This window comes from Melampsora larici-populina (genome assembly GCF_000204055.1).
Source record: "Melampsora larici-populina 98AG31 unplaced genomic scaffold MELLAscaffold_34, whole genome shotgun sequence".
In the NCBI taxonomy this organism is placed as follows: Eukaryota; Fungi; Basidiomycota; class Pucciniomycetes; order Pucciniales; family Melampsoraceae; genus Melampsora; species Melampsora laricis-populina.
The window spans coordinates 120,443-135,806 of NW_006768798.1; the positions used below are offsets into that span (position 1 = coordinate 120,443).

At 42.2% G+C, this 15,364-nt stretch overlaps 2 protein-coding genes across 2 annotated transcripts; both read left to right on the forward strand.

The window, feature by feature from the left end:
* Window positions 1-93: 93 nt before the first annotated feature.
* Window positions 94-1,591, forward strand: MELLADRAFT_65392 (uncharacterized protein; the record flags this gene model as incomplete). Its single annotated transcript, XM_007412952.1, has 2 exons — window positions 94-547; window positions 612-1,591. The coding sequence occupies 2 exons, from the start codon at window positions 94-96 to the stop codon at window positions 1,589-1,591; spliced, it is 1,434 nt and encodes a 477-aa protein (XP_007413014.1).
* Window positions 1,592-6,963: 5,372 nt separating this feature from the next.
* On the forward strand, window positions 6,964-8,493 carry MELLADRAFT_49429 (uncharacterized protein; the record flags this gene model as incomplete). The annotated part of the gene is made up of 7 exons (XM_007412953.1): window positions 6,964-7,159; window positions 7,229-7,274; window positions 7,364-7,458; window positions 7,540-7,607; window positions 7,676-7,813; window positions 7,896-8,105; window positions 8,188-8,493. The coding sequence occupies 7 exons, from the start codon at window positions 6,964-6,966 to the stop codon at window positions 8,254-8,256; spliced, it is 822 nt and encodes a 273-aa protein (XP_007413015.1).
* Between the last annotated feature and the right edge of the window lie 6,871 nt (window positions 8,494-15,364).

A 15,364-nucleotide genomic window follows, 5' to 3' on the forward strand; every position in this document is an offset into this window, starting at 1 on the left:
AGGAAATATGACTCCACTCAGCCATTTCGACCTCTATATAGTCTCATTTTCCAACTCAGATCCTAGTAATTCTTCCATTCGATTATCATCACCATGAACGAGAAGATAACACAAGGTACCACCAATCAATCAGACATCCCACTTGAAAACGGTTCAAAGCTGCCGGTCGAGATTCTTAATCGCATCCTGAACTACGTTCTCCGCCTCCCCACCGATAAGCCGCGGTGCACCATTTACAATGGCGGTCCGTCAGAACTTGCGACCGCATTCCTTCCCGACACGTCTGAGTTATGCATTCGGCTCCTTAGTTTAAGATTAGTTTGCAGAACATGGGCTCAGGTGATCACCGCAATGTATTTCTATACTATCGAGTTGTGGCATTCGATTCGCGTAAAAACTCTTATGGACAACTGGAGCAATTCTATTTTTGGCTTAAACCTCACAAGTCCCGTGAGGCGCCTTTACATCAGATTTTTGTGGAATAAAGAATTAGATGACTCCGATGATGAAGATAACTGGTTTGATGAAGATAACTGGTTTGATGAGGGTAACTTTCTCAAAACTCTCAACAGATCTGACCATAGTATATGTTGACTGTCTTGTTGATGCAGGTCGCAAAGAATACCCTCCAGTGACGATGAGTCAGGCGGTACGGCTCATAGAAATGCTCGGCCTTAACTTGAACAAGGTGTTCTTTCACTTTAATTTGTCAATGGGTGTTTCACCAGCTATGGTCGAAGCTTTTAAGGCCCTCAAAGAGCTAAAAGAATTGGGCATTTCACATCTTTCTGAGCCCATCTCATCACGGGGAATATACGATCCACAGTCTTTAGCGGATCTGATTACTGCTGTTCCTCAAGTTGAATCCTTGAAACTTAACTATTGGAATCTCAAAGGTTTCGAACTAGGACCTAATGCTCTATCCAAGTTGAAGAAGTTTTCTTTTGCACCTTCTAGCTCCAACATCGAAGCTCTCACTCACATTTGCAAGACCGCAAAAGATAGTCTAAAAGTTATCGGGCTTTCTTATTCAAACGAATCAGAAGACAGTGATAGCGGTACAGAGAGTTCCTTTTCAGAAGATCAACTTAACATCAGTACCATCTTTGAACCAATCAAAGATAATCTCGAGGGTTGCTTTACTAAAGCCTTCAACGATCAGATCTCCCCTTCTGTTCTCAAGATGGAATTTTCAAAACTTCGAGTATTCTGTACTTGGTATCTCTCATGTCAAGACTTGACACTGGATTGGCTAGACTGGCGAATGTTTCAAAATGTTCGAACATTTGTGATGCTCCTCAAACCTTGGGAGAGGTATTGGAAGGAAACTTTAGAATCAGCCAGTGTCAACGCTTTTCAAAAAGTACCCAATTTTAAACACATAGTCTTCGTGGACCACGTTGTGCAACGAAGTCCTCAGCTGGTCGAGGCCTTTAAATTGCGAGGGATTCAGTGTCACTATACAAGAACATCAACACCTGAGGAATTGATGGTCAGTATGAATTCCGTTTTTGAACAAAATATAATTCAACAGTACAAAACTCAGCAACTCATGCTCAATTTGCAAATTGTTGTAGGAACTGGACTCTAAGCTCAATGACCCACTTTTTGAATCAACAAAGTGGTTGCATCCATCTGATTCCGATATAAGGCCCTTGTGTTCCTGGTGGTCAATGTTGGAGTAGTGAGTAGCTCAAGTAGCTGAAATCAATGCATGCTTCTAGTGCGAGCAATCCCAAGATTTGTTGGACAAATCCTCAATATTTATTGGAAATGTGAATAAAGCTGAATAGAAAAATAGCCTTGCATATGATCAGTATAAAGATACTAGAAATACAAAGACAAAAATGTAGGTGAAACTCTTAGGGGTAAATGTCAATGCCCAGGGGTGATAATAATTGCGTGTGATAATTAACAATAACCTATGGGGTGGCCAGCGAACCTAAGAGATACCTATGAAGCAGACAAACAAGGATAAATATGGACATAGCCTTCCTGAATAAAAACGGTAAACATGCCACGATAATCTGGAGAGGCCACCAGCAGATACCACGACTGCATAACAGGCCATTTTCACAGTGAAAAAGAACCTTAAAACAAGTTCCAATGAGCTTTCAAGGGATGCTACACATCTCAAAGATGACATGGAGTGCAACCTTGCCATAACCAAAAAAATATCACAGTTCCTTCAAACATATCTGGTAACATAAAAATACATGATTTGTGTTTCTTTCTCAATTCGTGAACCCAATCCCAGGGGAGCACGATCTTGAAGTTAAAAATTGGTACTTTCATTAGGCTTAAGTTTTCAGGATATGTCTTGAATGATAAATTATTCCAATAAAGATACCTAATCTTGCGTAGTAAATGTTGTCATCTCAATTCCCACAAACATTTTATCAGTTGAAGATTCAGAGGTTTTGCATTTTATCTTCCCTGAGAGTAGTTTTATTGCAGTGAAATGAGGACTAGGCATTTGGGGACATGCTCAATCCTGTAAAGGTTGTCTGGACATCTACACATCCATGTTACAAGCTTTGCTTCTGGCTGGGAGAAAAACCCAAAACCGTATCATAGATTCAAGATGCCTAGTGGATAATATTACAGTGAATCAGGTTGAGGAATACAGGCAAGATTTCCAAGACAATTGAGCAAACTTTGTGAGTATGCTTGATGCTGAAAAGTTTTGCTTGAAGTCCTGAAAACATGCTTGTATATAAATCTGTGAAGTCTCCCAAGAGGAACAAAGCTTTGGGACAGCTTTGAAACAAGGTACACACAAAAAATCAAAAGCAATACCAAAGATTTTTTGAGCAGTCTCCCAGAAACAGCTCGACCGAGTACTTGCTAGTGACCTATTGCAGTGAAATGGGAGCTGACATCATGATTGATGGTACCCAGAGTTATAGCTCAAAAAATTGAATATTCATTTCAAGTGTTATGTTGGCTGGTGGAAAAAGGAAGATTGCATTAAAAGCCAAACGTAACTAAGTCCCTTTTTCCTCGCGACCCCTTCTCTCATAAGGGACTTAAGTTTGTATAAGCTAATTCATAAAAACTAGCCCACTCAAGATCCAAGTCTCAGCCTCCTGATATTCACAACTTCTCTTGGCCAGAGAATTTCATAACCAGGTTATTGATATTAAGATCTCAGTCAAGAAAAACACAGCACCTGCTAACATAATACAATTTACAAAAAAGAAGCAAAACTCTTAAATCTTTCAACATCATTCCACACTGGAAAAACATCCTCATTTCTTTGGAGAGCGCTGCTGCGATGATGATAGAAGAGAACAACGCTCTGAAAGGTGAGTTCTGATAGCTCGAGCAGCATGATTGGCTAAACTCTCAACATCAAATCTCTGTAATTCATGTGCCGGAAGTAATGATAATTCACCAGCGATTTGGTTTAGAGCATTAGAGATATGAGATGTGCATCTTTCCATTGCTGCAGTCCGGCGAGAGTTTGATGATATCTGTTGTTGAGATGACGAGAGTTCACTCTTTTGAGAAGGTAATTCCCATGATAGTTCTTGATTTTGGGAAGGCGATTCCCTTATTGTTTGGCTAGCTTCTTCATCAACTGACATCTGTGTCGATACATTCCACTCATCATCTTCTTTGGCATTGTGGATAGATCCTGCTGGGGTCGGGTCGGGTGAGATTAGATCAATGAATTCTGATTCTTGATGTTGGTGACTCCATGCTCCGTCAGTGCTGCCCCAAGTTTTGATGATGGGAGGTAGATGTTTGGGTAGTTTGACAAATGTTAATGGAGAAGGGTTCAGCGCGTCACTGGAGCCAGGAAAGAAATCTTCCAATTGACGAGAAGGGACACTCAGATTGGTACTAGATAGTAAGAGTGTTTTCCACATTAGCTATTCATTTTGAGAGTTGCTAGTAGAAGATGGAAATAACTTACTATGACTTGCCAGTGGAGACGCAGGTGTAGAAATTTTGCACTAATGGGTTGGCTCGTACGCATGCAACCTTTCAGAGATAAATTATGAAACATCAGAATCTGCCCATGTAGCGTGGCTTTCTAACATATATACTCACATTCCAACCATTGATTTCCAAGCCTTCGAGAGATCGAGCTCGGGACAAAGCCACATAGGCTTGTCCGCATTCAAAGACTCCACGAAGTTCAACGCAAAGTCGATCAAGCGACTGACCTTGGGACTGTGATGGATGTAAAGATGTGGATTCGGTTATGCGAGGAATGAGACGCCAACAACATATTAGGAGGGACGTGCCTTGTGTATCGTCAGTGCCCACGCTAGACCAAGCGGAAGCTGAGTACGTGTAAGAAGCGTTTTTGAATCGATTTCAACTTTCCAAATGTAGGGTTCAATCACAGCCGCTCGACCATCTGAAAATAAAACCTCGGGGAGGTAGCTATGATCTTGTTGTTCGGCCCAGGCTATCCGACCAGCATCACGCAAGCGATCGGCACGATGTTTTGAGGAATCAAACCCTTCACTATCACTTGTAGTGTAATCCGGACGTTCTCTCCAATCTATGACAACTCCGCGAGATCCGTTAACAAGTTTTCCTCCCACATCAAGATTGGCTAACAATATTACTTGAGTGCCAACCTAAAAGCAAGAGTCAATATGTCTGTTGCTAAAAAGTCAAGAATATGTCGCCATACCTTGAGCTGCAGATTTTTACGAGCTTGAAGGTCGTTCAATCGAGATAGACTGAAACAAGCATCAGATTAATAAATAAGTAGACGAAAAAAAACAAAGAGTGCAGATAAAATAGGTCTCACAATGATTGTGCATATTTACTTTCGCTCACCGTATCAAAGGATGCAAATGAGTGTGCAGTTTCTTTGAGTAAATTGAATTTCTTGGAGTTTTCAACGTCAACATCTTGATTCTTGGGATATAGCCGAGTTGGCTATACGATGATAGAAAAGTGTAAGATTCATCAGAATGGGACGGTGATTAGTTATCGCAAAGCTTTTTACCTTGATTTGATGTTCCTGTAGAGGCTTGCTACGTGACAACATCAATTTGTCGACATTCTCATCTACTTGGCCCCACCTGATCTTCAATGAATTCATGCAAGTTACATTTTGGATCAGCTGATGGTGTATTCTATGAGTCCAGAATTCTTGGGTCTCACCTTGTTAAGGATGTCAATGAAATCTTTATCTTCTTGACGAAATACCTAACGTGTAAAAACCCATGAATTTCCAAACCCTATTATCGTAATACCAATGTTCGAAATGGACTAAACCTTTTGTAGTTGAATGACACAGAGGTTTAGCTCTCTCCAAGTAGGTGTTTCAAAACAGAATGTATACTCAGGTCTTTCCCTTCCGCAAGGTGTACCGTCCCAAGCCTTATTGAATGGGCGAACACATTGTATATTACCAGTCATTTTATCACGTTTGAAACCAGTGCAGCCGCAGAACATACAAGAAAATCCTTCATCCTTAGACACAGGTGGTAATTGAAAGAAATCGCCCGATAGGATTATTTGAATCCCACCAAAAGGAGACCTGACACGTCTAGCTGCTTGACAAAGCAGAGATATTTTCTCGAATAGCTCAGCTTGAAGCTAAAGTAAACAGATCTGACGTTAATTTACCAGTTGGGTTAGGGAATCGAGATAACATACCATAGATACTTCATCGACAATTAGTACATCAGTGCCCATGATACCCTCAGGTTTGCTATTGGGTTTCGATTGGAAGACTCGGGATCCAGAACTCGAGTTATAGAGCTCGTGAACAGAGCCTCGCCCGAGTCCAATCTTGGCCCAAGAATATATTGTTCTTCCTTCAATAGCCAAAGCAGCGATACCTGTTGGGATCGTGAAAGTGACAATTGTCTGAGTAAGCTTCAAAATCCTGACATATGCCTTTCGCGCGAAAGTTTTATAGAAACCAGTGAATGCAAAATACCCGTTGGAGCCGTCACAGCCACATTACGATTAGATGCCTTCAGCATCTTGACCACCTCATTCAACATGAAACTTTTCCCCACTCCTGCGGAACCCGTAAAGAATACATTGCGACCAAGCCTTACCTGTGAATCACTTGCGTCAGCTTAAGCTATATATACCAAGTCTTTTATCTTGAACTATGGGGAACCTACTTCGTCGAGCACCCTTAATTGTTCGTCTGAGCATCTTGGATCTGGGGTATAGAGCTGTGGAGCTCCTGCCCGTTCTTCCCATGTGAGTATTTGTTCAATTTCGTTTGCCATCTTGTTTTGAAGTGCTTTATCCGGGTTTCGAATGTGTTGAGTAATGAGTGGTTGTTTACTCGGACCGGCTTTGAGACCGAATTCTCTCAATCGAATCTCTCCAGCTGCACGTTTTTTCTCAGTTTCAGCATGACGAAGAGCGTCCTGGGCTTTCCTACGTTCAGCCTTGAGTGCTTCAGCTTTCAGGCGATTCTCTTCCATGCGAAGACGAGCTTCAGGAGTCATTTGACTCTTGCATGGGGATGATGTCTGAGGTCCCGATGGCGGTTTGACCACCGTGGCGTTGAGTAATCTAGGATCATATGGCAGTTCCACGGTTTCGCCCAAACTTTCGTGAGTTGAGGACATGATGACTTGTGAAACGTGATTTAGATTCTCCAGCTGATCAAATAATTCGTGTCTGGACGTCAATATACGGCTGTAATGAACTTAAAGAATGGATGGGATGCGATAAATTCGGCAAAGGAGGCAAATACATATTCATACCAAGACTCAAAAACCAAGATAAAAGGAGGGCGTGGTACTGAGATGGCAAGTGACTGAGTTTACTAAGCCCGTGCAGCCGTCAACCCCTCGGAGCGGACTTCGGCTCTGTCACAGGTCAGGACTCAGCATCACATCATGCCTGTCACTGAGAGAAACAGATCCCGTGAAATGGGCCACGACAGAAGTTGATCGAACAGTGGCGGAGTTCACACCGATCAACTCAGCTCCACCTGCTCCACTACCACTCTATCATCCAATGGCCTCATCGATTCTCAGAAGGCCTGCATGCCGCGCATTGTTCTCTACTTCAGCTACTATCAACGCCGAGAAGCCGATTGTTCCTAAATTGATCAACTCCTTCCTTCACGGCTCAGAACAAGCGAGACAAGAGAATGAAGCACTACAAAGCCACAGCACCACAGTTGGCTCAAAGAGTATCAGCGAGATTCAAAGTGAGTGTTGTTGGAGCTTCCCATCCGCTTCATCGCATTGAATCTTAACCAGACTTGTACATCTTTCAGAGCATCATATACATCCCCAGAACGTGGATCAATACAAACAGGTTATGTAAGGCAAGGTTTCATCAAGCTATAGATTGACATCAAGCTTCAAGAATCGACTTACTGAAATTCCTATCATGACTCCTTTCACCTCAGAGGATCTTACTTCGACAAGTTGAACACCCAAAAAGACTTGAAAATGAATCTCAAGGGTTCTTTTGAGGTGGTAGTTGGAGAGCTCGATAGTTTTGGCAAGCATTTGACATACCCATTTATACTTCAGTTCTCTCACTGCAGTCTTATCAATAATTCTGATCTTTGTTTGTTTTCAGTTCACATTTGGGAATTCGAAGGGTACGAAGGCTATGACTATGCGACTAGTAAAATACGAGAATCACCAGTGCGTCACTTTATGTTCCATTGAGACAGAGAGAAAGTAGTAATGACCGATTGATACTTGTGAATCAGGAGCACGCCCAATTTCTAAAGGATCTTCGACCTCTCATTCAATCCCGCACATCTCAACTCTGTCGTGAATTTGCATTCTGGCCTTGCTCAGGGCCAAAGGTGAACGGTGGTATCTACGAAATGCGTAGTTATCAACTCGTGAGTGGATCATTCCTTATCCTTCTTTCAGTTTTTTTTACCTACCTTCTGATCATTTTTCAACACCCCAAACCATTGACAGAAACCAGGTACCCTACTCGAATGGGAAACTGAATGGCGTAGAGGCTTAGAAGCCCGTAGGAAATTCGTTGAACCTATCGGAGCTTGGTTTGCACAAGTTGGACGACTTCATCAAGTTCATCATATGTGGCAATACCCATCCTTACAAGCTCGACTCAAAAAACGAGAACAGGCTTGGCAAGTTGACACTTGGAGTAAGACTGTATCTAACGTAAGCATCTGATACCTGCTCTTTGGTTTTTTACTTTCAAGCTTTTCACCATCTATCCTTTTTGTCCCTTTTACGCTCACAGACCGTCAAGTTGTGTGACTCGATGGATGCCAATGTCTTGCTACCCAACAGCTTCAGTCCACTAAGATAGTGTGGCAAAGGGTCATGCCGCCCTCTATGAGTAGGTTATCGCTCAAGCTTTTCCTTCAAATTCCGTTCTCGTTTCTTCATGAACTTTCAAATACTGTACAAATCGACTTGAAACGCATCAACTTGTAATGCTAGGTAACTACACTCTCGGGATCTTGAGTAACGCATACATTTCTTCCTCGAATTGAGATGTTGTTTTCCATCTTATTCTCACTTTCCATGCTATGTTCTCTCCTTTTGCGAGTGTAATGCGCCACGCAATGTGCGACGTGATGGTCCTTTACTTCCGGTTTCTGAACGCCATGTTTGTCGAAGACGTCATCGGGGTTCTAGCTCATCGGTAGAGCGCTCGCTTAGCAACCTTGTGCCATTGATTGCGAGAGGCGCTGGGTTCGATTCCCAGGTACTCCAAGAGGTCCCCAAATAGGTTACTTTTTGACTAATACTGGCTTGATTGGCAACTATCTCCTCTGCTTGTTTTTAGTCAAGTAGTGGGAGTGCTACAATAGGTTCAAAGGTGATGAGCTCATGGGTCTTGTGAGCAAGGAGATAAACACAAATTGAGCTGGCACTCCTGTCAGAAACCACCTGATTGTCTCAGACAGCAGGGTCTGACATCCTTATTCAATAATCAGCCAATCATTTTGTAAGATCCTGAAGTAATCAACACAATATAGCATTGTCTCTTTGTGCAAGAAGGTGAGGGAATGTATAGACCCCTATGAGAGAAGGGTTCATGGATAATTCTTGATTTACTGATTGAAGCCTGACTTGGTAGTCTGAGATAAGAAAAGCTCAATATTGAACATATTGTAGATCTTTGAGGATATCACATACATGTAAAACACTATCAGGTGATGCTGACCAACTCACCCCTCATTCACTCTCATTGCTCATTGTGCTTCCAAATATCTGAGATTTGATGGTCTTATGGTATTTGAGGTGTACCTGCAGCCAGTTGTATGAATGATCCACTCACCCCAATGGTGCATGGGATGTTAGGTAAAATCACCATGTAGAAGAATCACTTGGGTGTGATACTATAGTTCTAGCCACTATATTTCACCCTGCTCTACAAGCAAAATTATTCTCTTGCATGTTTGAAAATGGATTTGACCACTACGGCTGGGTTGAGGATTCATTGGAATTGGCTCACAGCCCCCAGCTACTAGTCACTGACAGGCCAGAGACTACAACAACTTCAAGAATTTTTTCAAAGAAATTTCAGAGACACTTCAGAGGAATTTCAAAGAGATTTCAGAGAATTTTCAAAAGAACTTCAGATGGTGGCTGAAACCATTTGGACAGTTCTAATACCTTAACTGTAACTTGTAATGTTTGTACATCCACCAATACCTTAATGAAAACTCAAAATGCTGTTTCCTTCCACCAATATCCTAATTGTAACTCAAGATGTTTTTTCCATTCACTTATGTCCCAATTGGAACTCAGAATGTTGTTCCATCCACCAATATCCCAATTATAACTCAAAATGGTATCTCACCCACAAATATCTCAATTGTACTTGAAATGTTTTTTAAATCCACCAATACCTTGATTGTAACGCAAAACGTTTTTCTGTCCAATAATATTCTGATTGTAACCCAATATATGGCCCCAGGGTAGGTACCCAAGGAAGTACTATAGCTGTATGAAACAGACTTGGTGCTAACCCAACCTCAGGGCCCCTTGCTGGCCATCAAGCTCCAGTTGTATTGACATGAAAAGTACCAACACCACAGGGCTGTTTTGCCTTGGGGCCCCTTGATGGTCATAAAGGGGGCACTCAAGCTGTATTGAGATAAATATTCATGGTGCCACAGGGGTAATGGATGAAAAAAATTGAGTTACAATATATTGCTGGACAGAAAACCTTTTGAGTTTGGGATATTGTTGGACATAAATCATTCACCTGTGTCACAGGAAACGCACGGACTACACCCATTAAAATGTATGTATGTTTCCTACGGATTGAGCCCGTAAAACAGCACACAGATCAAAATCAGAGCGACAGATGCATCTGATGATATATCCCGTGTACTTGGAGTCCCTCAACCTGTGTAGGGGCAGATGCATCTGGATGTACTGCCTTGATGAACTTCAACAGACAGCTACCAGATCCATCTGAGAGGCCTATAGCAATGACTGCACTCCAAGCAGAACAAGTCCTTACGCACAACAGACTCATCTGTAGTCTCCAGGGTGTCCACCAGATGATGCTTGCACCTGAGACAGATTTATCTGAGCTTCTTAGATGCATCTGGAGTTGGGTCTACCGCTTTGGATCCACTAAACTCACCTTTCCAGATGCATCTGGAGCTATGCCACTTCACTGAAGTGACGCCTTGTCCAGGTTGATCTGCATGCACATTGAACTCAAGCAGATGCATCTGGAATATTATGCGCCTCAACTTTTGGCCGCCCCAGATGCCTCTGGCCCATTCACTCCTAAACTCGCTTCATATGAAACCCCAGATGCCTCTGTAGTTAAAATAAGTTCTTCAGCCAGATGCTTCTGGATCATTCATATGAATTCATGGTTTACAATTCTCCACCATCTAGCACAACATCGTGGAGAAGTAATCCTAAATTATTATACATCTCATCATCTTCGTTGGCAGCACGAGCAACACCTTCAAGCACCTCATCTACAGCATGTTCTTCACCTTGCACCAGCGCCTCCTGTGTGTTTAGGGCAGCCTGCAGCAGGTTACTCCATAACGCTGATAACTCTTCATAGACCGGGATGGGGACATCAGTTGAGCTGCATGTTCTAACCAAGAGCGTGTTCAAGTCAGAACCCCAGTTTATCCACAGCTGGCAGTGCTCCAGCAGGAGATGGGAGTGATGCGAGAATAATACCTCCACACACTCCTCCCAATTCTGCTTCAAAACTCGCTCATGGCCATATACCCATTTGATTACCTCTGCGTAGTTGAAACGGCTTGTTGTATCCCATGCTATCAAGGAAGAAATCAGCCTAAAATCTGGGACTGAATATAGCAAAGATGGAATCTCACGTTCGTCGCATACAGTAGCCAAGAGCTGAAGCTTGTCCGCCATTGAGAGTGACCAGTCAATGATGTGAAGGACTTCGCATCTAATTCGGCAAAGCTCTTCCTCACAGCTCCGAACTTTCAGATAAGCCTGAATGCCCGCCTGTGTAGCTCGATTCACCGCCCAGTCTGCGTCCGGATGTGTAAGATTACCAAAATTCCAAAATACATCCTCGATATCCATCTTCTCCGTACATTCAAGGCTTGGACATTCTATTGGGTCGTGGTCGAGGTATGTGTTGTTGTATTTGGAAACTTGAGTATGAAATGTTTTCCATTTCTGCTTCAACAGCTGGTTTTTATTTCTCATTTGTTTCTTGAATGAATCTTGAACACTTGTACCTTAGATATCAAAACCATTGATTAGTAAAACACTCCGACAAAAGCAGAATTGAGAAATACCTAAGCCAGGTTGATCCCAGCGCTTTTGTAGCTCGATTACTCCCACTCTGGCTTCATAAAGCTTGGCCTTAGCAACTTGGATTCAAATTCTAGCTTTTCCTCTCGGGTCTGGTTAAGAATTCATTGTAAGAACATCTTTCTAACTTATGATCAGGTGAGACTTTACAAACCTTTGGCCTCTGGAATGTCTCGAAAGTCGTCACTCCCCAGCTCGGCAACACATTCGTTGATTTCTACCTCCAGAAAGACCAAGTTGGCCGGGAGAGTAGCTAGCTCTGTATTTTCCTCAGCAGTCTGAGGTCGTCGACGCTTGTTACGAAGGTCCTCAAGCCGTTGCCTGTGTATCATCATAAATTCTATGTAAGCACTTTCATTTATTTTCAAAACCAAATGGAAAATAGATTAAGCCTTACATTGATACACAACACTGTTCTTCCAGTTCAATCAAACGTTCAAGCTGTTGAGTTAAGTCAGACAGAGCGTGGTTATTCAGAATATCAAGCTAGAATAATCATGTCAGCGTTAGATATGGTTCATCATTTGTAACAATGCAAAAACTCCTTACCTGCATTTTGAAGGCAGATGCGATTCATATGAGAGGTCTTGAGGTCTATAGCAACCAGCCTATGAATGCTTGTTGCATATCGAAGTGGGCTTATCAGCGGTGATAGCTTGAACCAGTTCCTTTCAGGTCCTTCACCATCCGACATCCCCCATCCCTTATTCTTTCAAGGGTCGTAGGCCAGTTGACAGCCATAATTGTGGGCATAGGAGTGCCATGCACCGGTAGCGAATTTCATTCGACCAGCCTGTCTCTCTTCCTTGAACAACTTGTGCTAGAAAATTAAAAATCAGAAAACAATTCAATTTTGATTATTATTCATTTATTTGACATGACTAACACGGATAAGACCCTTTTCAAGATTACATCCGATATCGTAAAGCACGCCAACAATTGTGTCTGGTTCCTCCGCGGTCCGTAGTTGGTCAAATAGCCAGTCCAGCAAAGCGTGAGCAAAATAAGCTCTATAAGTAATCATAGAAGACAGAGTGATCAGTTCAGTACAACATGTTTTTAAAAGTCTTTAAAAGCCGAACAATCCTAAAAGTGATTGGACAAACTTTTCCCCACTCTGTACTACAATTGCATATGCCAAGACGTTATTGTGCCTACAGCACATAACCATTAATCCTGTGTCATCACAGGCTCGCCATGATCTCCCGTCACGTTGATTGTTTGCAGCCGTGTGGGACTTAGTACAAGTGTCCTAACAAGCATTCAAAAGGGGAAAGACATGTCAGTTTCCTATCTACCCACACAGATAAATCAGAACATACTGTAGTCAAAGATCGCTGGGGTTCAGGCTGTCGAGCCCATTTCTCGAGTCGTTCGGCTGGTAAAAAGATTGCAGGTGTTGTGCGATGGATACTATCCAGTTCCACACTAGCGGACTTATGTCGACGTTGCTGAAAATTGCAATCAAGACATACTAGTACCTCTGGTTCATCTTCATGAAGGCTTCGTGAGTAATGTCCAAAACACCGGGGACAACTGGACCTCGTCTTCTCGAACGGAGTGAGTCGAAGGGTTCGTTCTCGTAGTCCTTTTTCTAATTGAAGCATCTCTCGATAAGCGTCAACGGAAGCAGTCAGATTGAATCTCCACGCTCGGGCCTGGTATTCAAAGAAGGAACATGAATCAACTTCTTCCAGGATTCAAAGAGACAACAGCTTACATGTTGACCTTTCTTGGACCATATGATTGGGTTGCTGAAATCCAGGTACGCATTGAGAGCCTGAGCAAAGGGTTGCAATCTAATATTGCAATATTGCCAAAGAAAGTGATGGAAATGAAGTAATCGGATGGAAAAAGCGGTTTGGGGATGCACTGGCGATCCCCCAATGTATCCCATCTTAATCAGCCGAACTTGATCATGTTCGCACTGGCAGAACAAAACATCAACTCTTGTTTGACCTGAGTAGATTACATTAGTTTATAATAATAAGGGTACTCAAAGCAAAGTATGTAGCGCTACATACTTTTCGCTACATACTTTTTTTGGCGGGGACAAAGAAAAAAAATATACTTTTGGCCTCGCCTTCCCCGCCAAAAAAAGTATATAGCAAAAAGTATGTACACGTACATACTTACTTTGAGTACCCTTAATATGTATGGTTTACATAATGAAATAGAAATTACAATCTCACCAAAGATGTCAATCAGGTCCAAAGTGCGACTGATTTTCTTTTGATTGCTGCAATGACATGGCTCTTTGAAATCAAGATCCCATGTTTTGGATAATCCCCAATGACAAGTCTTTTGACGACATTTGAGAAAGGTTAAAAACATAGGATGTGCGGCATCCTTCCATTGTCGAGCTTCTCTGATCCGCCGTTCTTGGTAGGTTTCATTCGTGATAAGTTGGACGTAAGCAGGCCCAGGTGCATTTTCCGGTTCCGATTCGACATCTGAATAGGAAGTATTGGAGGATGAGTCTGAGGGATCATCGTTGTGGTTGTGGTGCAATTCTTCCATGTAATGATCCACGTCTTGTTCTTCAAAGGGAATAGGCAGCATTGGATTTGTGATAACCTGTGATAGTCTATCAATTAAAGGTTCAGCATACTCGAATTCCATCTCTTCAAATTCTTCCAATTGACGTGCAGATCCAGATTGATTTTTTGTTTGCCGGGCTTTGGGTCCCAGCGGACACGGGGTTCTTGATTCAGACATCTTGGAATTTATTTGAAGGTATACAAAAATTGAATACGAAAGGGTCACGATGAATTATGAGATGACCAAAAGCCCAATCAGGGACAATTGCTGATGCATTGATTCCATCCCCATTGAGTTTGGGGGCCCTGAATTGGGACCCCTTCATTGAATACAAATCAAGACTTTTGTGTCACACTCAATCAATAAATGTTTGACATTTTGGTTTGACATGGATTGAGCATAGCAGAACTGACATGATGCTCTATTCTAACTGTGGAGTCCTCCCACCAAATAGGACCCATTTGGCCCGCTGAAAGCACTCAATGATTCATAATAATTGACATACATCAAGTATTTTCATACCTGATTAAACCAATGTTAACTAAACACCCAAGTCACCTCATCAAAGAGAGAGAACTGGTCCTGTTTTGTTGAAGAGCGGGAGCGGGAATATTTTTTGAAATTGTTTGAGTATGATTTTGAGAGTGAAGGAGGTGGATGGCATCAAAAGTGTTATATTAAACTAGACCTGATTTTCAATTTTGTCATCTGGGGGCAAAGACATTGGCAAATATCCTGCATCTTCAATGAGAACTGGTCCTGTTTTGTTGAAGAGCGGGAGCGGGAATATTTTTTGAAATTGTTTAAGTAAGATTTTGAGAGTGAAGGAGGGGGATGGGGTCAAAAGTGTTATATCAAACTAGACCTGATTTTCAATTTTGTCATCTGGGGAGAAAGATGATGGCAAATATCCTGCATCTTCAATGAGTGTTGGGCCATTTTTTCTGCAAAGTGGGGGCAGAGATGATTGTTAACATGTGTTTGAGTGGAATTTTGAGAATGAGAGAAGGCTTTGATGCAAAAAGTGTTATATCAAACTAGCCTTTAATTTCCATTTTGTCATCTAGGGGAAGAGATATTGACACATTTCCAAC